At 45.4% G+C, this 25,543-nt stretch overlaps 1 protein-coding gene across 4 annotated transcripts in view; it reads right to left on the reverse strand.

Moving 5' to 3' along the window:
• Positions 1 to 4,145: 4,145 nt before the first annotated feature.
• The window catches only part of LOC125432444 (uncharacterized oxidoreductase ZK1290.5-like), an 82,814-nt gene continuing 61,416 nt past the window's right edge, over positions 4,146 to 25,543 (reverse strand). For 2 of the 4 annotated variants that reach the window (XM_048495955.1, XM_048495953.1), the window contains one exon: positions 4,604 to 4,729. Coding sequence is in view for 1 of the 4 variants with exons in the window: in XM_048495952.1 (XP_048351909.1) it covers positions 4,628 to 4,729 (102 nt within the window). In the remaining 3 variants the exon portion in view is untranslated. Of the gene's footprint in view, positions 4,730 to 25,543 lie in introns of all 4 variants that reach the window. The other 2 variants (XM_048495952.1, XM_048495954.1) reach the window with 2 other exon arrangements.

Genomic DNA, 25,543 nt, shown 5'->3' on the forward strand with positions numbered 1-25,543 from the left:
ACACAATTTGCATGACTCACACCCAGTTGCTTGCTATTGTTCAACAGCAGCCACTCCACTGCATCCTGTAGTGGTTAGTTTCAGACTAGGATCTGGGAAATCCAGATGGAAGCTCACCTTGGGCCAGTCACACTCAGTCAGCTTAACCTACCTCACAGGGTTGTTGTGGGAATAAAATAGAGGACAGGAGAATGCTGAAAGCTGCTTTGGGCTCCCATTATGTAGAAAAGCAGAATAGAAATGAAATATATAAATAACAGAGTTGAAGATAATGGGAAGGTAAAAATAAGTAAATTGGTTGATGGGACAAAGAAAAGGAAGCAAGAAAAGTTGAGGGAATGGAGGTTGCCAGGAAGAAGGAAGCAGAAAATGTATGGGGAAGGAAATACAAGTGAAAATGAGATGCCCCCAAGTAGGTCCCTGAAGTTTCCCCACAGCTCAACTGGGCCCTACTTCTTCCCCAGTATGCAAGGGGAGGGAGAACTGAAGATGGGGGCCAATAAGGTAGGTTGCCTAGTAGGAGGAGAAGTAAGCAGTAAAAGGGGAGAGGCTAGAAGGGCTTTCAGGGAAGGGAAACGAGAAATGGTGGGGAAGGGGAAAATGAGATGCCCCCCTGCAAGTCCTTTCAGTTTACATCTGAGAAAGTGGGCTCCAGTCTATGCTAGAATAAAAGTGTTTAAGGTGTTACGAAGATTGCTGCTCATTTTTGTTATATCTGTTGGTGACTAATAGATCAAGTAGATGAGAAGCAAGGAAACAAGAATTATTCTGAAGCAGCTTCAGACAACCAGCCGTTTCTTGCATTCACCAGGTAATTTTTAAAGGATAGGAAGAAATGAGATCCAGGGAGAGCTATGAGTGGATCTTCCCAGCATTTTTAAAATTTCAGGCATGTCCAAAGAGGATGTCAATGATTGCCCACAGGGTAACCCCTTCCCCCATGCTAAAAGATAAGTGTTTGCTTTTCCCTCACTTTAGCTACACTTTTAAAAAATCACATGTTTCTGACTTAAATCACACCTGCACACTCTGGAAATACTGGGAGATGTGTACTCTTGTCTTATCTAGTTCCCCCCCCCCCCCAAAAAAAGACTAGTGTTGCAGGCCATAGATGGCCACTAGAGCAAACACCCTTCAGGGTAAACTAGGGAAAACAGACTAACATAAGAACATGCTAATAACAGAGTGGATTTGGCTGGAAATGTCTGTTCTATTAAATGGACAGGCTCTCCTGTGTATGCTCATCGCCAGTTAGCATTATCAGAAAAGTGCAAGACCGCACATTGATTTATGTTGTAATTTTTGCTAACAATCCAATATCAATTGCCTCCACACCCCTTTCTGAATGACTCAGATAAGACTGCAGTGGCTAGCACACATCAGCTCTGGACCACAAATACTTGCGTTTTGACTAGTCAAAGGAAGGACACAACGAGAGAACCGTTAAAGTGCAACTGTCGAGGAGTAGGAATGAAAAGCAAACCACTGATCTGAGCTTTACATATGTATATACCCCTCTGGCAACTGCCTCATAATCGCATACAGCACATTTTGGCTCACAGCCTTATTTTATTCAGCTGATTTATAAAGACAACTGAAAGGAAATGAGCTAACAGGCTTTGAAGCAAACATGTTACTTTCTTTTCAAAACTTATCCTTACATATCCTGTCTTGAGTTGGTCATATGTCACAGTAAAGAGAAGAGATGGAATGACTTAAAAATTGTAATAGTATACGGTTTTGCTTTTAGATATTGGCCTAAAATTCATTCTGTGATTATGCCTTTAAAAATGAAGTTAGATTTACTTGGAGAAAAGCAGAACCAACACTACTTCTAGGTTATCTCCAGTAAAGATAACTGGTATATATGATCCTTCTGGGAGGAAAAAGGTGTTAGGTAATTCTGTCCTACAAGTATTGAATGGGATGCTCTTTGGAACTCCTTCAGAAATACCTAATGCTGCTAACTGATGGTACTGTCAAATCATCCTTAGTGAGAGGTAAGATTTTATTACATGGTTATAGAAATTGTTCATATGAATTTTGCCATCAGCATCATGTAAGCGAGAAGGGCAGCAGCCTCATTTCTAATTCTCTTCTGTGTAAAGACTTTAGTGAGTAAATTTCACACCTGCTAAAATTCAGGTTTGCCATGGTGCAGTCTTAAAAAGAAATCCTCTTTTACGTTCAACCTGGCTACAATTCACAAGAATTTGTATGTGGGGGTGGGGGCATCCCTGCCTTCTGGAAACTTTTGCCTCTAATTAAAGATAATGATGTGGGGGCTACATAAATTTTTTTCATTGGTGTGGGAAAAGCATTCTTTACACACTTAGCAGTCCACTCTTTTTTTCTGGTTTCTTATATGCTCTCAGTGTTGTTACCAAGTTTCCTTGCAGATCCAATCATGGATAGAAAAGCAAAATAAATTATTTGAACCAATTATTTGAGCCTTTCATCCTTGGATTAATTTCTGATCCATTCACCCCCACTAATATGTCTTTTGCTGCTGTGTGATCCAGATTGCATGATACAGCAGCAGAACAAGGAGTTGTGTTTTAAAGGACCAAAGGCATGCATGAATCCAGGTTGCTAAATCTTTCCTCCCTGCTATCTTCCACAGTCCTTCTCTCCAAGACTCTTTGTTTTGAGTAGTTCCATATTCCTGTACACAATACTTATGGATTTACTTGTTTGAGTCACAGCAGGCAAAACCATGCTTTTTCCCTAAGCAAAACAAGAAAGAGACCCCTCAAAACTGTTTCTGGAGCCGCCATAGCTTAGATGTGGTCATTTCACAGGGAGCTTTAATACTGTACAGCTGCCCAACAGAGGGAAAGTTCAGAGAATTGGAAAAAACCAGAAATGTGAACTGGGACAGCTGTGGCAGGCTGTGGTATTGGACTGAAACTATGGCAGACATGCAGTGGTTACATGAAACATAAAGTGAATTTACTCTGCATGGTGAGCGGAAAAATTGAAACCCACCTATTTTTAGAAAAAGTCCCAGAACGTGACATCAATCATATGCATGTGAACACCAGCCTTCAATTGCACAGTGGACCTCAAGAGATTTGTTTAGCCTGTTCAATGGCTATTGTCACTGAATGTTGAAGCACCAAGCACTATCAAAAGAGCTAACACTTGTCTATTTCCCAGTCTGGCCATTTGCTTCTTCATTATGTAGTCTGTTGAGGAAAAGCTTCCCAGTCACTGCATTTGGTGTAGGCCTTCAAATCAACTGCAGACTGCCATATTCAATACCTTCTACCCACCACTTTCGCTGCACCTTGCCTGCTTTTTAATAAAGGAAACAAGGATATTAAATATGGAATTCCCTTGTTTCCTGGTCACAAAATACTGCCTGGTGAAGCCCTGCTCTGCATTGAGAGATTTTGAGAGAAACAGTGAGAGCCACTTGTATCTCATTGCCTGAGTTGTGGTGCAAAGAGTGATATTGAGGTATAAATGCTTGTAGCGGGTTTGGGAATCTGCATCAATTGTAGTCACTGGGAGACATTTTCTAAGAAGAAAGTCAGCGTGGTGTAGTTAAGAGCAGTGGACTGTAATTTGAAGAACGGGTTTTGATTTCGCACTCCTCCACATGAGCAGCAGACTCTAACTGCGTGAACCGAGTTTATTTCCCCGCGTCTATACATGAAGCCTGTTGGGTGACCATGGGCTAGTCACCGTCCTCTCAGAACACTCTCAGCTATCTCACAAGGTGTCGTGGGAGAGGAAAGGAAGGAGTTTGTAAGCTGCTTTGAGACTCCTTACAACGGGGCATAAATCTGAACTTGTCTTCTACGGTATTTATTATTATGAAGCAAATATCTGAACACTGGCTAAATGATCCTGTTGGGTTGGAACCAGAAGTAATCACCCACTAAAGGAAAGTTTTTTTTCCTCAGAGGAACATACATTTCCTGTCTACTGCCTCCCTGAACCATCTGCGTCTCCTGAAATGCTTCTCCTGGAGGATGTGGAACCCTCAGGAATGGTATGAGCGGTAAACTGACATCTGTAGTACAAGAGGATAGGAGTCAGAACAACTCCCCCCGCCTCCGACACCCTTTCTTTTGCTAGTGGAAACTTACCATTAGATTGACCTCATTGCTTTTAAGGGGAAATCCAAATGAAAAGCATTTCCATGAAACCAACTTTATTGATTTGAATCCTTTTGCTACCCATGAAATTAAATTGCAGTGGTTTAATAGCATCTGGTTCTGAAATTATGTTGTTACTTTTCTGCAAAAACCAAGAATTTAAATAAAACAGACTTGCTAATTTTCAATAGCAAACTCCACCTGCCTCAGAAAGCCGCAATGTACAAGGCCTTCAGTTTTCAGCAATATAATTTTGATTCAGCAATTTGTTTCAGATCTGGCAGGACTGATGAATGACTCACAAGTTTCCAAAATGGTATTTTAGTGAGATCTGGAGATGAGAACATTGGATTACCTAAATAATTTGTTTGTTAATAAGAGAATGGGAAATTTGTGCATGCAGTATTCAATGATCATGTGTTTCTTTCTGCAACTCTGAATACATTAAGCAGGAGAAAGGCTTGAGACAGTTCATAGATCATGGTTTGAGTAACTGACACTTGGAAGTATATTGTTTAAGGTTATCCCTTCCACAATGGGTAGGTGAGGTGAATCAGTTTTCTGTTGATGTTCATGGAGTCTAAAAATTTCATGTCTTCATTTTCCAGATTGAAATCAAAGACCTGAAAAGACAAAGGAGAGTGTTAATTAAAATATCCATTCATTCTTAGATTGGAAAAAGTAATATTTACAGAACTGAAGACTGTGTGAATGAAGGACTGCTGCTTGCCCAACTTTTCTTCCTAGCAAAATGAGCTTTGCAAATTTTTCTATTGTTTTAAAAACCCCAACATCTGAACAGGTGACACTCTGACAAAAGTGCCTGAACACATTATGAGAAGCGAAAGTCTTTCAGCTCTTAAAAAGTTTTGTATGTCTCCAGTTTGGTTTGCAAAAAGCCTGGAGTGCTTACTAGCAGAAAGTCAGGGCATAAATTAAAAAAAAACCCATAAAGCCTGGCTCTAACACACAATTCATTGCCAAGGCCATAGTTTTGAAACAAGCTTGCAACCAATTGCCATGACTACCCTCAGTAAGAAAAACTCCACTGGCACCTTCCTGTCACAATGGAAAACTTGGTGTTTGGGTTGCACCCTTCTCTAAAGCAGAAAAATGGGCAGGATCAATAAGGAAAGATCAGTGCTGCAATATGTATTTCATCAGTGTTCCCCAAAAGCCAGAAGTCACACTACGATATGTCTCCACTACTGGCAGCTCTAGCATAATATTCATTGAATTAGTACAATTGGGAGAGTGAAAAATTTTGTCTGTAGAAGGAATAATTGTGTGTGTTTGTGTGAGTGTGTAGACATTCTGATGTCATTCAGAACAGCTGACAGACTCTGCTTAATACACATGCACACCAGTGTGAAGAATGATTGATCCAGGAAGGTGGTGTCTCCTGTTTTGGATGGGGTTACATTTCCCCTAATGCAGTATATCTGTAACCTCGGGATGCTACTAACTCAGGACTCCTGTTAGATAAACAAGTAGTGAAGGTGGCCTTCCCTGAGCGAAGAAAGATCTTGTCACTGCAACATATGCTCTGGTAACTTCTAGATTAGATTACTGCAATGTGCTCTACATAAGGTTGCCCTGGAAAAGCATTCAGAACATACAATTAGTATAGAATGTTGCTGCCAGAATGTTAACTACAGTAAGTCAAAGAGACCATATCCCTCCATCTTGTTCCACCTACAATGGCTCTCACTTTGCTTTCACTCAATCAAAGTGACAGGATTGGTCTTTCAACCCCTATCCAGCTTGTGGCTAACATATCTTAAGAATTGCCTGTCCCCACATGAACCTACCAATCCGTTTTGGTCTTCTTCAGAGGCTCTGCTTTGGGTGCCTCTACCATCTGAGTTTGGGCAGGTGTCAGCCCAAAAGTTGATCTTCTCCATTGTAGGACTGAAACTGTGGAATATCTCCAGGGATATTCCTCTGACAGAAGATGAAGGTTTTTCTGTTTTGTTGTTCCTGTAGTTATCCCCAATTCTGTTTGTTTGTATGTATCCATGCATTTGTGTTTTATTGTTCTGTTGCTTTATGTATACATGCATTTTAAAATCTTTATGTTTTCATAATTTGATACCTTGTGGGACTTTGAACTATGTAGAAAGGTGGCATAAAACAGTTTAATAAAGTAGTTCTTGTACATGATGCAGATGGACTTAGTTTTGGTCATGAAGATCACAAATCATACTCAGTCCCCAAAATGACCGACTGTGGTCCAGCTTATGTTACCTTTGTGCTGTTGTTGTGAGTGTAAAGCTAGTTTTAAAGTTCTTATATGTTAGTATGATAGCATTGGTTGTCAGAAGTCCGTGGGGGGGGGGGGGATCCTATTATGAAGAAATCACCCAAACATATCCCTACAAGGTAAGGGGGAGGCCTTTCTGTGGCAGTAATGTTACAGAAGTTATATATGAACTGGTTCTGAAAAATATACATTAAAAAAGCACCAATGATTAGAAAGGATGCAAAAGATCTGCACAAGTGCATAAGTTTGTCTCATTTAAACTTGTTTTTAAATGTTTTTTTTTTAAAAAAAATGTCTTTTAAAAATGTCTCTAATTTCTGGTTCATGGTTTACCCTGACTATACAAATAGTCAGACATGTCAACTGCAAAATGTCATCACTGTAGAAAAACTTCCAGCACAGCAAACATACTCAAAATAGTGACTCAAAAACACAACATCTCACAGGGATCCTCTCACAGGCTGAAATCAGAGGCAACGTTTATACTGGAATTCCCTCAACTTGGAGTTGCAACAGTATCCATGAATTTTTGGAAGCTCCCCTGTGTTTTGCCTGGTTTTTAAATGACAGAGTCAAGCTGCCCTGCAAATTGGATATATGGTAACAATGAAACACAGCATACTCTTCGGCTTTTTTCCCTTTCTGTCCAGAGCTATTTCAACACTACCAGTCTCCAGGAGATAAATACAAAACAGTGCAATGAGCCTGGCTATTTGTTTCCTCCATGTTTGGAGAGCCAGCTGTGTCGTTCTCACTACTGAAGCTTCATTCAGCATTATGTTCTTCTATATAAGTTAGTCTCTCAGCTGTGGAAGAAGGAAATTGAGTTCTGCTACTATAATCTAAACTCTTTGCTCGGCCTCCAAGCCTGTATCCTGCCCCCTCATCTGCTGGGCATAAGCAAGACCATGTCCTGATCTGGACATTGGGCTAGCCCAATGTCATCAGCTCTCAGAAGCTAAGCAGGGTTGGTACTATTAGTACTTGATAGGAGACCACCAAGGAAGACCAGGATCCAGCCAAGCAATGGGAAACTATCTCCATCTGTTGTCTGGAAAACCCAGCATCATTTAGTGGTTAAGAGTGGTGGACTTTAATATGGAGAATGGGGTTTGATTCCCTCCACATGAGCAGCGGCCTCTTATTTGATGAACTGGATTTGTTTCCCCACTCCTACACATGAAGCCTGCTGGGTGGCATTGGGCTAGTCACATTTCTCTCAGCCCCACCAATGTGTCTGCTGTGGGGAGTGAAAGGAAAGGAGTTTGTAAGCTGTTTTGAGACTCCTTACAGTTGAGAAAAGTGAGGTATAAATCCAAAATTATTCTTCTTTCACAGGGTAGCTGTCATAAGTCAACTGTAACTTGACAACACTTTACACACAAAAACAACCACTCCTCCACCTCTTCCTTTACATGTATGTCTTAAGCATGTTATCTGCCTTGAGAATATAACGAAAATTAAATAAAAATAAATACAATACTGTAAATCTCTTCCTATTTATGAACAATTCACAATCAGCTCTACTCCACAACCTTTCATCTTTCAGCAGCAGTGGCATAGTGGCTAAGAGCAGTGGCTAAGAGCAGGTGCATTCTGATCTGGAGAACCGTGTAGTCGACCCACGCGGTCAGCGTAAGAACGAGATGAGACGCGGAGATAACATCTGGTGGAGATCGCCAGCAGCGGGAGACCGGAGGTCCGTCGATGTTCCCTAGCGAAGCTCATTCTGCCGGGTTCCTGGCACCTTTATTGTTACCTCCATCGGGGCGGTAGGAGGGAGACTGGAAGGAGTTCGAGAGCTGGAGGTCGAGGAGATCATCAGGTGATGCACGATCTCATCTGGCTAATGCGCATGGAGAAGAGCTGCATCGCTGCCTGGAGCCCACCTCACCTGGGGGCAAGCATCTACTGTCCCTGGCGCTCGGTGATTGGAGCCAGACAGTTGCACCCGTATTGAGCTCATGGGGGATGAGGAGTGGGGTGCTGGCGCGACCGGGCAAGGCTGCAGGTCCTTGGCGCCCCAACTGCTCTACTCACTGCACTGCTGGGTCGGCAGTGCACTACTACATCTCCTCCTTTTACATTTTAGAAAACGGGGGTCAAACGCTTATGGGCTGCATTTAAAGGACGCTTGCTCCTCTCCCGCTTGGTCAAGTTGGCCAAGCTGCTTGTGCAACATTAGAACTTGTTCATGGGTATGGGAAATGCGTAGGCTCTTTAAGCACACGCTATGCGTAAGGCAGCCATTAGACACGCATTGAACGTAAACAAGATCCATAACAAGGCGCTACAATTAAACCAATGTAGAGCTGTACAATAGCACTCAACTATCCTCCTCCGACAGCCAGCTCCAGAGGGGCTGATGACCACCAATGGAGGCAAAAACATCATACTTCAGATTAGATACAACTTTGCAGCTCACGCACTTTCATGTGGACTAGTCAACTGGGAAATTATCAGAAAGATTAAAACAACACATACTATGTACATTCTCTATACAACCTTGATGTAATGCAACAACAAATAAATAATCAATAGCTGCACGCATTGTTCAGGGTCGCTGGACGAAACCCTGCTGCTTTCCGAGGCCAGGGCATCCAGAAGCGTGGAGGTAGAGTTGATGGACTTCAAGAAGGGCACAGGCCAGCCGGCCAATAGTCTTAGCATATGTAGGAAGCGAAGTCCAGGGGACTCTCCCACTAGGGAAGCTGGGTGAGACTTAACCCGCCGAGAGGGCGCCACCGGGCCGCCCGGCTGGTGAGGGGTCAGCGCAGGGCTGAGCGTCGGCGTTGGGCGCCCCGCCCCGGGAATGGGAGCCTGGGGTAGGATACCAATGGTGAGGCGGCTGAGGTGCAAGTAAGTTCGCAGGGGAGTCGGCTGGGATGTAGTTAACGCATCCCTTCCCCGAGGGTCTGTGAACCAGCCCCTCGGGGGAGCAGGATGTTTCCTCCAACACCGGGGAGATATGTCCTCCCATGTGTGTGTAGTCTCAACTGGCCGGTGCCGCATCTAACGGGCCCGGGTCGAGTTCCCATGCTCGGGCTGCTGCAGTGACAGCGGGCGCAAAGGTGTTGGACTTCGCGGTTAGCTGCACCGCCTTGAAGTGACAAGGGAAAGAAAGCGCCAGCCGAGGGTTTGGACTGACGGGTCCCCAGTCGGCTTTCATAAGTATCATCTGATGGATGAGGCGGTCATGAAGGGGTTTGGGCCTAGACTCCGCTTTGGAAGTCTCCGGTGCTTTGCAGATCGGGGAGCAGGCAGGAGCCCAGCAGGCTCTCTCAATTCTGTGGGTACCTCGGCCCAGGCAGAAGGGATGAAGGCGTTGGCAGCGGCAGCAAACTGCTCCCCAGATGTTGGTCTGGGTGGTTGCACCATGGGTACGCATCGATAAGCCATCGGTGGTGAGAGGCAGCAGAGCAGGCAAAGCGATGTGGTGGCCGCTGTGAGTTGGTGGTGATGATCGCAGAGAGCGTACAGAAGGTTCTCGGGCGCCTCGCGGGTCTTTGCTTGCATGCAGGCCGCTTAGGGCCTGGCTGGTGGTGCACTTTGGACGCCTCCCCAACGCAGGTCAGCCCTGGTCTTGGGCGCTGGCGACGGCGCTCCCTGATGTGGGATCGCTGGGCTGGATCCTCTAAGGGAAGATCGCCTGTTCCATCTCGGGGATGGGGGTTGGTTTCTTCCCGAAGCGCCATTCCATGGGTTGGCCTGTGTCATGGCTAATCGGTCAGTCCACGCAGGAACCTGTAGGAAGAGGGATCGAGTTCACACCCCTTCCTAGGTTAGCCATGCGAATCCCGGCCAGGCCTGGGGCTCCCAGATTCTGGCGGATGGCGGGGAGATTGGGATCAGCAGGTGTTAGATTTCTATTATAAAGGAGAGGCTTGTTTTGCAGCCTGTGAAGGTTGTTTTAATGTAGCCAACCCTCACCATGGGGGCCACACCTCTTTAGCTAGTTGTTTGGCAGGGAGGGCAGGAGGTGGGTATGCACTCTGGCGGAATTAACTTCAGAGCCGCCATCGAGGTCGCCAGGGCCAGGGTCCGGAGCCTCGACGGGGAGAGGTACCAAAGAACAGGCGAGTCCTGGGGGGATTGATGGGTACATGCATGCTTAATCAGCAACACAAAGGGGCTTTGAAGCACCTTTGGGCATGGAACATCCGGGAATGGGGCAATCCAGGGCAATTAGAGGCAAATTCCTCGCACACACAAAGAGAGAAAGAAGTGGGGGTTTCTTTGCAAGGGAGTTGCACCCTACCGTGGACCTTGGTGGCTAATGCAGGGGAAGCTGGATGGTGCTAAAGTAAATTTTGTGATCGAGATTATCTGGGAATGTTACCACGAGACCAGCCCTTATAGCTGCCTCGCCAAGGGCCAACAGAGATCAGAAAACCGGAGAGCAACCTTAACGTTGGGGCAGCCCAAGCCGGCCGATGGCAGGAAGTCTTAAGCGGCAGCACCCCTAGCTTAGGGCCTGTCCCGACAGGTGCTGCGGTATCAAGGACGGGCCTAGATGGGACCCAGGAGGGCCAGTCAGCTAACTGGCCTCCCACCACCGGGCCTGCCAGACGGCGGGAAGAGCGAGGGGAGAGGGTGCCAAACAGCTTTCCTGTGGGAGTTAGAAAATAATTTCGAGGGCAAGACTGGGGATCACCGACCTGTGTATGCGCTCCACCATTCCCAAAGTTCAGAGATCGCTTTTAACCTGACTCCATGAGGGTCTCTTCCCCAGAGATCGGACATATGGACAGTCTAGGAATCCATAGGGCGGACTGTGAGCCGAAGTCCTGGAAGCTGTTATTGACCGAGCGGGATGGATGTCTGCCGTCACAAGGCCTCCCCCCCCCACTCCCCAGATGTGCGGGTAGTTCTCGATTCGGGCCACTGGTCGGGCCACCTGCTGCTCTCTGATAGACGGTACCCAATATCAGCCGTGGTGTCCACCAGGCCCTTGAACCTACATCCTTCTGATAAAGCGGCTTAGCCCAGGATATGGACGGAGCTCCCTGAGAAGCGCCTCCACCGGCCATGACGGTGGTGTAGGGCTACGCATGTTGGCTGCTGGGCGTATTAGCCTTTATTACGTGGAGTCTCATTGCCGTCGGCAGCGCCATGGGGCAAGAAGAATCAGCTGACAGCAGCTATGGCTCCGCGGCACGCCCCTGTGGGATGTCGGTCCAGACCCGGGAGGTGGATGGGTCCTGCCCAGTGCGGGAAAATTGCTCTATCACTGGGACGGCGAACAGTCCCCGTTCAGCTGCAGAAGGCCTTTGGCAGCACTAGCCCAAATTGTCCCGTAGGGATGGGCCATCGCCATACCGGAGTTGGGGCCACAAGAACCTCGCGGGGGAACTTCTAAAGGAGATGGAGCTGGAGTGCATGCGAGCGTAGATGCCACGGTGGGGTGGTTTTGGCAGGGGCTCTACGCTTGAGTCTGCTCTTAGCACTCTCCTCCTGGTCCCTGGGCTGAGGAGAGCGCCTCGGGCGGGAAGTTCTCGGTCGGCAGTCGCTTCTCCAGTGGAAGCCTCCACGGCAACGTGGGCACCGGCTTCTCTTTGGTGGCTCCTCCTCTCCCTCCTGGGAGGACCCTCCTCACATCGGGTTGTAGGCCCCCCCTCACTGGCTGGCTGCCTACACTCCCCTCTGAAGTGTCCGGGTCTGCCGCAGCTAAAGCCCAGTCTATCCTGAGACCGTCTCCCCGCCGCGGGAGAGGCATAGCTGCAGGAGGCTAGCTGGTGGGCGGAGGATCCACCGTCCTGGCAAGCCCTGCAAGCATGTCGGCCAGTTCCAAGGGATTTTGCCTAGGCCTCACATCGGCCCTCGCTGCACTCCAGCGAAAAGTTCTTGGCGGAAGCATGAGGGAGCCTCGCTTTGGGCCTCCACAGCCATCTACCTGCTCCTGGAGCTTCCTGGAGCCTGTCTCACACCCAGCATAGGGCTCTTGGGGTTTCTAGCCGATGGTGCGGAGAAACTCTGGGCTGGCTGGGTCGGGCATTGGGGACTTTGACAAATGCCTTATAGAAGCTACCCTAGTGTCCACCGTGGCAAGTGGCCCCAGGCGCACAATCTGATCGCTGGGATTGGAAGTGTAAAGCGCCGAAGCTTACGTGAAGCTGAGCGGGCGTGTAGCGCCGGTGAGGTGGCTGGTGCCCAGTTGAAGCATTGTTGGCCGGAACTCACTTTCCCAGAACCACAAAATGCGTGCGTGGGCTCAGGAGCATCGCGAAAGGTGGTTTTCCAGTCATCTGGAACCATTAGGTGGTTCCTTTGGCGGCGGTTTCCTGCATGCCTCTCACGTAGGGGCTAGTGGACTCCCCTACGCCCCGGCATTGTTTGGCGGAGCTCGCAAGGATATTATAGCTCAGGGCGGTACTCGGCTAACCGCACAATCCATGCCATCCTCCTCAGTATCTGTGAAGTGGATGTAAGTAATAAATGCAAGAATATCGGCATCGCCTTCCGCCAGGGGTTCAACTTTCTTCTGCAGATCGTGGCTACATAATGTTCTCTGGCGAGTTTTGAAACCAGCGCCATTAATGGGCGCTGACGGGAGGTGCAGTGGTTTCCGGAAAACGAAGCTGGCGGAGCAGGGGAGGGGGGGGGCGGTTGAGCCGCGGAGAGTTTGGAATGGGTGAAGGAGCCGAGGGCGGTGCAGAAAGGAGGACGAGGCGTCCAACTTAGTGGATAGAGAAAACAAGGTCGAAATTGAAGGTGAAAGATCAAAGGAGGGCGACCTATGCTGCAAGGAGCCAGTAGGGTTCAGTATGGGCTGGACATGGCGACAAAACATTGTCTCCATCGCTAGCCAGTATTGCTTGGCGACATCGGCGCTACGTAGGCCTCCAGTGCCAAGAGTCGCCTGAGCGTTTTCCCAGTCCCTTAAGATTCAATGGTCCCCCCACTCTGGGTACCCATGGACTACTGAGCTTCCACCTCTCAACCAATTTGGCGCAGCTCCCTTCTTTTACTGTGAGGACCCTGTCGCGATTTCGGGCTAATCGCCAGCTCTGCCAACGCGGTTTGTCATGCAGCCCTGGGCTTTTGCAAGCTCCCATACTCCACCGGGTGTTCCACTGACGAGAGAGTGTCCTAGGACGGTGCTCCTGGATGCATCCAGTGGCCAGGCGGCTCAAACGGTGGGTCCTTGGATGCGCCTCGGGATCCAGCGGACGGTATCGCTGCCCTTCCTGTGGCGACGTGTGAGGCAGGGGTGGAGGCCCGAGATTCCTGCCGCACCAGCTTGTAGTCACTCCACGCGTCAGCGAAGAACGTAGACGGTATCGCTGGAGATACCATCTGTGAGATCGCTAGCAAAGGGAGACCGAGGTCCGGTGGTTCCTAGCGAAGCCCCTGCCTGCCGGGTTCCTCCTGGCACCTTTACGTTACTCCTATCGGGCGCAGGGAGGGAGGGACTGGGGAGTCTGGGAGAGCGGAGGCCTGGGATCATCAGGGTGATGGGCGATCTCATCTGGCTACTGCGCGGAGAAGAGCTGCATTGCCTGAGCCTAATCCTCACCTTGGGGTAAGACCATTGTCCCCATGCTCAGTGATTGAGCTTGGTGACAGTTCACTAATCTCGTGACTCCATGGGATGAGGGAGGGTGCGATGGACTGCAAGGCTGCAGGGTCCCAAGGCCCTAACGTTTCTACTCACGGCACTGCTAGCCCAGTGCACCTACTACAGAGAACCTGGTTTGATTCCCCGCCTCTCATGCCTTGGACCTGGTGGCAGGCTTATCTGGGGAATTCAGATTAGCCTGTGCACTCCCACACATGCCAGCTGTGTGACCTTGGGCTAGACACAGCTTCTCGGAGCTCTCTCAGCCCCACCCACCTCACAGGGTGTTTGTTGTGAGGGCGGAAGGGCAAGGAGATTGTAAGCCCCTTTGAGTCTCCTGCAGGAAAGGGGGGATATAAATCCAAACTCCTCCTCCTCTCCTTCCTCTTCCTCTTGTTGTTATAATACTTCAGAGTTTGAAATTTACTTCCTTCACTCTTCCAAACAGCCTTAGTATACTCACAAAAAAGTGAGCATGTCAGTGGAACAAAAGGGGACTTCAACATATGATCTAACCTTTCCTCTTTAATATAAAAGGCTGCATTTTCTTTCTAAAGCCCAGGAATAAGTCCATGAGGACAGACTGTACCTGCACAATCACTGTACACAACAATATCAGTCAGCATATGCTTTAACAATGAGTTTGGTCAAATTGGGCTATGGAGCTACATAAAAAGAATGAAAGCTTTCTAGACTCAGCTCTTTGCAGGATTGGGGAATTATCTCAAAGTCATGATTCCATGATTGGCAATTGTGTATGTAATCCCCAAATGTCTGGGTCTTGTGCAGATAGCAAAATCCAAAGAAAAAGGCCAAGGCAAATATGGCTGAAACTTCTTCAGATCCCAGAAGACACCCAGGCCTTCAGAAAAATTACAGACAATTTTTGAGGTTTAAAACCACCCAACTCCTGCTCCCTGATGTCTGGGCATGCACATATTTTTGTTGAAAAGCAAAACTGTTGATTTGGGTACCAATTCATGCTGCCTTGAATACCCACTATGAGACACCTTCCTCAAGATTTGGAGGAAGCAGTATCAGGAGGGAGGGAGGGTCGTGGTCAGAAGGAGAAACGAGGAGCCCCTGGTTCACTAAGTTGCCTGGATCACAAGGGGCAGAAAAATGGAGACAATGCAGATGTATAGAGTTGAGTGAGCAATCTGTTTACTGACAAATTTCACATGGACTCACTACAAAGATCATGTTAACGATTCACATTCTCCCTGAGAGGTGCAGAATTTTCCATATCCTTGAGAAGTGTGCTGAAGAATCACATAAAAGCTTTCCAAACTCAAGACTCTCTGGAATCATAAAAGCAGGCCGATTTATAACTTACTGCAGGATGTTGGATGGGGCAGGGACAGAAGAAATCAAACACATGTTATTCAGATAATAAAAGAATTGCAGAGAGACTTGTGAACCTTGTTTACACCAGCAAGAAAACTTTCATCCCAAATGCAAGTCTTGGAAAAGACAGAGTTAATGTTGCTGGCTTTCCTCTCAAAGTGAAGTTGTGGTACCACTTTAAAGGAAAACAGACTGGTATTTACCATAGCCTAGCCAACCAGTGGTGCATGTCTCCTGCCTTTGAGGAATCCTTAACTTATAATTACTGTAGCCTGTTTACTGCCTATATGGCAGTGACATAATTATCTTCTAGCTTAAGTTGTGGGGAGAGAAAGGAGCTGTAGCATCTTCTTTGCAATAACTGGTCAGAAATGCCTGGTGTGTGCATTTTACCATTGGCATTACTCAGCTGGAGGTTTTGAACTGCCTTTCACTCAACTGATCAGCACTCTGTTGTAAAAAAATAAAAAAAGGTAAACACATGAACAAGCCCTGACCGAGGAAAATGAGACAGGAAACTTCCTAGCTGGGCAGTCATCAGAAAGGGCCTCACCCTTCCCCTTTACTTTTTTGATTGTTTTCCTTACTTATCATTTCAAAGTGGCTTCCATTCTCACACTAATCAAAGTGTTCTTGTCAGAGATGTTAGATTATGGTTTATGTATTCAAGATCTTGGCTGATTTGATTAGCTGTCATTGGACCCAAGCTGCTCTGAAAGCTCCTTTTCAGTATTCAGCACAAACACACTTTCAGTTTTATTGCTTTCTTTTAGTTTTCATTTGAATACTGAACTGCAGTAGAAGCCACAAAACTCAAATTTCCACATGCTGGTTTCCCTGAATGTTTCATTCATAATGCCTCCCATTAGTTTGACTCTGAAAAACCACAACATTCACAAATGGTATTGTCACTCGAGAGGCCAGAGACTGGAAAATTCAGCCAATTCAAACTGTCTGAGGATATGCACATATCATTTTAAATAGGCAATAGGGCAAAATGGAAATTGAACCAGCACTCAGAACATCTTTCAATGCCAAGATTAAGTAGCAACATTTGCCATAACTGCTATTAAAATGTACTAAACCCCCCCTTCTTTCTGTTTGCTGTAGTCCAAAAAGTTCAAGATAGCATCCCATTCTACCGTTCCCAACACTGATACACTCCAGCACTGAAATGAGAAACCAAGCCCATAGCAAACATATGCAGGATGGGCCTTTGCCATTTTTTTGAGAAAATCCAGCAGTGTGAGTGAGGATGAAGACAACTGAAAATGAGCTTCCAGAGCTGCTCCCTACTAGCTTGAATTAAATTGCAGCTGATGTAGAAACACCCTGATTCAGTCGCCAGTGAATCCTGTTAAAGACAGCAGGCTGAAAGAGAGATCAGAGTGAAAGTAGGCTAAATATGACTGTCCTCTCAGGCCTCTGGTGCTGGCTGCCATCAATGTACTGGAAATACCCAGACCTACAGCCCCATCCAACAGGGAGAGCCAAATCTGCTTCAGAGAGCACCGATGCACCTGCAAATTCGTCCTTTCCACGTAACTTACTCCCTGCACCAGTGTCCCAGTGACCTCGCCTTTCCAGCCTTTGCTGGTGTTGTGCCGCTGGCCACAATCCTGACTTAAGCCATTCTATTGACTGGTGCAAGTCCGTTGCGGCCCAGTGAGGTTTCTTGGAGGCAGGGAGGATTTTTGATTTCTCCCCACCATCAGAAAACCTCTTTGGGGGTGAAAGTTGGGTACAGCTGTGGCCAGGCACCCAGCTCATGGGTGGGACTGTCCCAAGCCTTTAAAAACTCTACCTTGGAAAGCCTATATTTAATTCTATGTGCCATATGGTAAAATCCTAACCCTTTCATAAACACAGATTGTTATCACAGAAGAACTTCTTGTGATGCTTCAGTTAAAATATGGAGGAACAAACATGAGCTGTTCACCTTCTCATCTTCTTTCAAGGCTTTGTCAGAAAGAAGATGACGTATTAAGCCTCACAAGGGGACACATTCTGACCCAAGATCTATTTCACATGATCCAGATGTGTGTGAAGGGAGACAGTACAAGTACCTCCATCCTTTCTTCCTCTCTGCCACACACCTAAAGGAGTTCTAAGAATGCTCCCTTCTTTTTGTATTAATTCTTGTTGACAACACATTGACAACAATACACAATATGTAAGAAGTTGTTTTAAACAGAATATATGCTCTTATGAATGCAATTTTTGCTTAATGTCAGTGAAACATTTAAACTGCATGCATTGCACTTGTGAAAACATTTGTGTCTTCCGGTGTCATGCGTATTTACTCAGAAGTCTCCTGCAGAGCAGTGGGACTTGCTCCCTACAGAACTACAGTCTTGGACAAACTGGAATAGTAGGGTAAGTGACCAAATACCAGAAAAATGAAATTTACTCTTTTTTATTGACACGCAATGGATGCACAGCATTTCTACCCCAGCATGGTATAGTGGTTAAGAGTAGGTCGACTCTAATCTAGAGAATGGGTTTGATTCCCTACTCTTCCACACGAGTGGCAGACTCTAATCTGGTAAACTGAGTTTGTTTCCCCACTCCTATACAAGGTGCTTGTTGGGTGACCTTGGGTCAGTCAGAGTTCTCTCAGAACTCTCTCAGCTCACCTGTTTCACAAGGCATCTGTTGTGGGGAGAGGAAGGAAAAGTAGTTTGTAAGCTACCTTGAGACGCTTTACAGGAAAGAAAAGGGGGGTAGAAACCCAAACTCTTCTCTTCTTCTTCTTAATTTGCCATGGTGTAGTTTGATTTGAGAAAAGTAATAGAAGCAATGGAAGTATGCCTTCTTGCCATTATGCTAAGTTTGCACACCTTTAGCAGCTGCTTAAAAAAAATTATCTTGACAGCATTTCTACTTCTCGGCACACATAGAATTTCAACATTGCTCATGCACATCCTGACAACAGTGCCATCTGACACAGCTGAGAAACTCCTTCCTCTTTCCACCCCTCTTCTTTCAGATTATATGATGGTGAAAAAATTACTGTCCATTACTTTTCCCCACATGTACAAGATCTAGGTCTTTGCAATGAATTCTTGCCCAGAAGACTGTGAGCTTAAGCACTGCTTCCAAATAATCATGCAGTAAAAGAGCTGGTTCTTCTTTCAGGATAGATGAGGTGCCACAGATTACTAATTTAGGTATGCGTGGGCAGGCAGAGTACTTTTGTGGCCTTATCTGCCAGGCTGACAGGAATGCAAGGAATGAAAATCTCTTAGAACCTTGCCTAATTTTAGGGTTGCCAACTCTGACTACTCCTGTACAACAGAAGTTAAATATAGCCCTTTCATCTCCATCCTAATTAAAATTTTGCCTGTTTCATGTTTGTCAGTCCAGCTGCTGTTAACATACAGGCATGAAGGCAGTAAAGGACAACAAACACCCTGTAACTCTACCATTACTTCATAACTACTTGTTAAAGGCAGACTTACATTAATGTAAATATTTACTTTCCAGAGTGCAAGAAAAACAGAATACCATTTCTATCTCCCCATATTCTGCGATATATTTTGCTAGCGTTGCAACCAGCCATTCCCCTATTTCAGGAAGCAAATCTGAAGATCTTGCAATAAGCATCTCAGATCTTGCTCTGGTGACATGTCCCCCTCCTCATTCCTTTAAATCTGTGTGACTTGCAATGGCATCTGCCTGCAAAGCCAGAACAGTGCAGTTCCTTGCATTACTTTTCCCCACCGACAGTGCATTTTTCCACCAGTCTCCATAGCTCATAGCCCCTCTTCCAGTGGAGCAATAGCTGTTGGGGGCTACAAATCTGAGAAAGAAGTACTAGCATGGCAGTCAGTAGCTATTTTCAAGGCATATAAAATCCTGGTGGTTGCATGATGGGAGTAAATTTCGCCATGTGAAAACTTAAAATTTACACTGAATTGTAAGTGAACTACTATCTCAATGTTGCTATTGATGACTTGTTAGTTATACTAGAGGAAAAGGGAAATCATTTTCTTCTTGCTTTAGATAAGTTTACTCAACCCCCCCCCCCTTGCTGCACTCTGGGAAAGTCGAACAACCATGAGGGAAGGGGGGGGGAGTCAAGAAGGAACTTTTAAAAAATCACAGAGCGCAACTGTTGCTTTCAGAAATTATTCTTAGAAAGGAAGTGCATAAACAAAGCAGCCTCTTTCACATAATCTCCGTGCATGATTAGCACCTGTGGTTACACAGGCAAAGATTTCAATTTGTTCACCTTCCCTTCTAGCCCTGGAATCAGCCTTTAAAGTTGTATTGTTGTGGCTAGCTAGATCCAGCTGCTAGCTATAATCTACTCTGCAGGGGTTAAAGATGGCTGCAGATAGTCACATGTTCTGTTCTAGAAACTCACAGTGACTTCTCTTGAGGCTATCCTGCTTGTTGCAGCTACAATGGTGCTGAGGCACTGTATAAAGGAAGTTACGGCCCTCGGTTTGCAAGAGTAGTTAGTGATGGGACGTTTTGGAGGACAATGATTCACAGGGTCACCATAAGTCAGAAGTGACTCAACAGCACTTAACACACAAGTACATATACAAACACCTGGTTCAGATATTTGCAAGAGCCAAAGATATTGAGACCTTGATAGAATGAGCAGCTGCACCAACACCTTCCCTTTCTCTGGTCTCATGTCACATGGTACCTACACTGAGTCAGGACTGAAATTGATACTATTCTTCCCCCTTGAAGGGAATACACATCTTGTAGAGAAGATTGAACGGTGTGATCTTTACCTCCTCCGACACTCTATATAGAAATTCAATCATCTCCAGTGAGCATCTCACATGTCACCCAGCAAGAGTGGCAGGAGGGGGCCCATGGGAACAGGCACTGTGGCTCTGGCAAATGTCCATATGTGAAAGGTGTGCATTCATCTTTAATCACTCAATGAATAGAAGTGGAGGAAACATAGGCAGGAGGTTTCACACATCATGCTCTCAGGCATTCACTAATGCGCCCTCGCCAATCACGCTGGAAGTTTATTATGGGAAATACCAGTATAACTATGGAGAATACCATTGCGATATAAAGAGTGAAGAATCTCTTACTCTTGGAAGAGACCATAAATAAGATCCTCATTCATTTTATATGTACAGCTTAAAAAATACATGTACTCAGAAGCCAGGTCTACATGCACAGAAAAGAATAAGACGGGAGAAAGGACTGTTCCATTTCAACCTACAGGGAAGTGTGTACTCTATGTAAATAACTACTTTCAAATAAATTAGCAGCATAGCAGGGAGCCAGTGGAATTAAAATATCTTTCTCACAGGCTAGTCCCCCCCCCCAACCCCCCGTGATATGTTTTATAGAGCAGAACATTCAGAAATGGCATCTTCCCCTGCAGTCTGCAGTACTGCAGCCTACTCTACCACATCAGGGTTCTAATACTTCATTTTGCTGCATGTAAAGTCCAGGCCAAGAAAACATTACTTTATTTAATGTATGAAATGCCCCACACTATAATAGGAGGTTAAAACAGAACTCAATAGCAAGTATCTCATAAATATGAACAAATTTATTTTACGTGAACTTTGAGGTATCCCTTGGAAAAAATCTTCAAAATCTTCCAGAAGTTCTGAGGGGAAGACATTGCACCTACAATTAAAAAGTGTGTAGTAACTAAATTTCAGGGACAAACAGCAATACCAGCTAGCTACAAGCTGGAACGCAATTAAAAACAAAACAAGGAGTATTGTTTTGTGATATGGCTGAAACATCACAGCAGTGGGAAAACTACTCCAGGAAATCCAAAAACAATATAAATCACAGTCAAAGTTTCCATACCCTTCTAGACACAGGAACTCCTAAAATATCAGACCAGCATGACTGCATACCAAATACCAGGCTGATAATCAAATGGGCCTGCAGAAACCCTAACTATGCACTACAGAAACTCTCAGTTATGTTTTTAATTACCCGATCCAGGACCAGTGAAGCATTCACAGTGCATTTAACCTCTTCAGAGCTAACCTACAGGAAAGCTAATAAGCTTCTAGTGAAGCTGTGACAATATCCAGGAGTGACTATAACAGTGACTGCAGCCCTGCAATACAGCTTTGCCAAATGGCTGCAACCACGCAAAGCAAGCTGCCCAGATGAAAAATTTGCAAAACCCCAGAAACTGTGGAGATCACCTTGGGTGGTACTCAAAGCTATCAGAATCTGATTCAGACAGTCTGATAGAATAGTTGTGACTGAGGATGAAGAAGAAGGTCCTGCTGAAGTCGACAGGGTATGATCAGTAAATCATGAAGAAAAGAATACTGGACTGGAGAACCAGAAAAGTCAGGGCTGCTTGGAAAAATGTAGATCGTGTCCACTTTCTATTCCCTGATCTTCATGATTGCCTTGAAATTCAAGGAAAAGGCAAGAAAAGATTGGCAGACCTGGATGTTAGCATGTTACTGAACATCCTAGGTTTGGATCTTTGTCTTGGTATGTGTACTGAATTTAGATACCTCTTTAACTGAATTGATGAAGAGATTAGTTACATCTCCTAATCTTCAAGGTTAGCAAATTGATCCAGCCCAGGTTGACAGGATGGAATGTCACCTTTCTATTCAGACCTTCTCCACTTCAAATATGTTAATTCTCTTCAGACCCACCTTGCTCTGGTGTCTCCTTTTTTTCTTCAAGATAAACTGATAAAACCCACCTCTGTAAAATGTTCTTTGCTTGTTTGATACTCATCTATGGCCCTTCACTCCAGAAGATGTTTGGATGGCCCTTGAGCATAGAGTTCCTTGAGCACAGAGAGTGATTAACCAATTCAGTGGCACATGAGAGAAGCAGTACCCACCCTTCCACTTGCAGAATTCACCAAACTGAGATAATTTCTCTCCAGATGTCGGAAAGCGTTGAATGTTTTTCTTCCACTGGGGTCACAGGGGATAAGCTTCCAGTCAGGATGGAAATGCAAGCATCTTACTGAAGCCCTGACAGCTTCCAACCCTGCTTTTTGATGTGGAGGAAGATTCCAACTTTGGTTTAACATCTTCCTGTTGGGGAGTGTGGGGGAAGGATGAGATGGATGAAAGGAATGCTTCACAATGGACAGCTTCTCTTGTTTCTGGGGAGGTATGTAAGAAGTTTTCCCTCTGATTTTGCCTTTGACCAAAGTAGTGTTGACAAGCTTCTCAACAACCTGTGGCCATCCAAGGGGTTACTTGCCAGATTAGTTTCAGAATAGACCTGAACACATAAGTCAGTCCTTACTAGATGGGCAATTTAACCAGCTGAACAAGTGGTCCTAATGCTTGGAAAACTCATGGATAAATGTTTTGACTGCAAAACTGACAACTTGAAGTTCTTACAAAAAAAAGAACCAGACTGATGGTCCTTCTAGTTTAGCATCCTGTTTCCCACACAGGCCAATCAGACATCCTGAAAAGCCCATGGCATGGTTACAGGAACAAAAATATACCTCTGTTGCTACCTTCAACAACTGCCATTTACAGGTATGCTGTCTCTTATCATAAATATCCCATTTTACCATTACAGCAGTCACCAATGGAGCTACCTTCCGTGAATTTGACTGAACAAGAAAGGTTTGATTCACCTGTTCAGCCACCTTGTGTTTAAACTACTATATGGATGACCTTATCATTTCCCCTTCCCATCCACATTTTTTCTTAATTATTTTTAATTTGATAATTGTTGTATGTTTTAAAAAATATTTTAGTATTATTGCTTTTATTAACACCAGCAACAGCTTTTGAATGACTACCCTGTGACATAGCTATATGCTGTACCCCGTCATGACATTGAAATCCATCAGGTTTCAATGTAGAGGGTGTCCAGAGATGCATCCTCCTCAAAGATTATTAACCCATGTGGGAATTTTGAGAAGGAAGGCCAACACAATGACTTGAATGAAAGTTGCCCTGGCAAACTCTGATGAAGTATAGGAAGCGTATAGCACAGTTTCTCTCTCTCTCTGGATCCAGGTTTTCCTGCCTTTATTGAGCATGAGCAGCCTTTCAGGTAGCATGTGAGAGTTCTAAAATTATCCCACACTATGGTCGATTCCCCACAGTCAATTTATCGTGTGATACACACGTGAAAAAACACGGTTTAAGCAGAACTCCCCACCGCTTAAGTGTCGAACATGGATTCATCCCGGTTCTGGCACGTGCTCCCCTCCACTTATCCCGCATTTTTTTCAGAACCTGCATTGAAGTGCACCTTTTCTCCCAATCACGCTCCGAAGCCAGATCAGTGGGGAGAAACAGGATGTCAGGGTCTGTTCCCCCTCTGTGTCTGACAGTGAGGACAATAGCCCGTCACACTGTTCTGTTGACTTTTCCAATGAAGGAATGACCCAGGAGTTGAGAACTAACAGCAGTGATTCATCCAAGGAAGATGAATCAGCTGCTGGCAAAACGGCCTCTGATGGCCTTAAGGAGCTAGAATCATCAGGTGAGTCCCAGGAGTCACCCTCAGGACAGTCCCAGAGTTCACCCTCAGCTCCCCTAGCACGCAGTCCTCCCAGTTCACCTACCCCGCTAGAACAGTGTCGGCAACAGCTGCGGCTGGACCTGGCAGAGCTTCGGAGATCAGCCAGACTGGCTGCTCACAAGATGTAAGTGCTGACAGACCCGGCTCCCTAAAGCATGGTGGTTCCTCCCATGCTGATAAAAGAGCTACTCTTCACGCCTGTGCAGAAGGCAGTACATCAAGCTGATGGCTGCCCTGCTTCGGAACCCTATGTTTGACTTCTGGATAACGACCCTGGACTCCGCCCCCAGACTTGCTTTTTCCTCTGGTGGACTTTGCTGAACCAACAGATTGGTGAGTTTTCACTAGTCCTCTTCAATTGTATTCTGACCAAGCCTTAAGTAAAGCTTTTAGTATTAGCTACGATCTGTCTCATGCCTCCTTTGTTGCCAGCCTGTGACACAGGGGACAGATGCGGCTTATTCTTCCTGCCCTTCGACACTGCCAGTCAATCAGGGCGCAGTTGGCTGTGCATAGAGCATGCACAGACTTTTTTTGTACAGCACTGGGGGTGGCTATGAAGGAACGTAAATAGGAAGATACGGTATAATGATTTTGATAAATTGTTTATGCATGGCCATGTTCACATGTAAAAACGAGAAGAATAACATTAATTTTAATCTGCAAATTAACATTAATCTGCAAATTTTAAATTGTTTAAATTCTATTAATTTAATATTGTTATAGATTGTTTTTATATTTGTATTTATATGATGTTGTTGTACACCGCCCTGAGCCCTCCGGGGGAGGGCGGTTTAAAAATGGAAACAAACAAATAAATAAATAAATTTTCAATCAGGGGTGGAGTAGTGTTCCCGCTCCAGCACAATAGCCCATCAGAAGGCAGGGAAATTCTGCCTACACATCTACGTAGCGACATAGCTGCACACAAAAAAAGTTTTTTTAAAAAAAAGTTCCTGCCCCAACACAACATAACAGCCCATCAGGACGAGGAAGAACAGACCCGCCAAGCAGATTGCGTGTTTGGAGGGAGTGTTACATTGCTTGAATCTGTGATAGACATCAAGACCTTCACTAGACACACACTGCAGTGGGGAGGGAGAAACCGCAATGAAAAGGTGCTGTTTCTTTGGAAACCTGGTTGTATCTGGCTTTAATTTCTCAGTGGGGAAATAGCCTACAGCAGGTATTTCAGCAGTTTATCTGCTCAATCCAAGGAATTCCTGAAAGGTGAAGAGAGACTTTTATTTAGAACAACCCCACCCCCCCTTTGAAGACGCTAGCGGACTGAGGCAGGTTCAATATATCAAAACAAAGATTTACTGATCACAAAAATGAGATTAGATAGAAATAAGGCAGGATTAAACTATGTACAATATTTAGTTCCTGTTACAGGCTTACATATTTTGAAAATCTTTTTGGTCTCTCAGTTTCTTAGATATTATAAGATATTATAAGAGAAGTATCTTTCATGTGAAAATGCAGTTTTATCTTCTATCTTTAAGGTGTTACTGAAGTATGGATTCACAAAGACTCTGGGTTCTAGCAGGCTGGTTCCCTTTGTCTCTGTACATACAGCCTCTCCACTGTTAGATACCCACTCTACAGAGATCTCCCTCATGAGGTAACTTAAGCAGAATACTAATACACCAGACAGGAAATCCTCCTTTGAGTATAATTCTCTTTCTAACTGGCTTAGGAATTCTTCTGTCTCCCAGAAGATATATTCCCCCACCTTTCTTTATGGTCACTGTGGAAAGTCTCCCTCTACTATTCCACTTCAACCTAGAC

The sequence above is a fragment of the Sphaerodactylus townsendi genome, linkage group LG05 (genome assembly GCF_021028975.2).
Source record: "Sphaerodactylus townsendi isolate TG3544 linkage group LG05, MPM_Stown_v2.3, whole genome shotgun sequence".
Classification (NCBI taxonomy): Eukaryota; Metazoa; Chordata; class Lepidosauria; order Squamata; family Sphaerodactylidae; genus Sphaerodactylus; species Sphaerodactylus townsendi.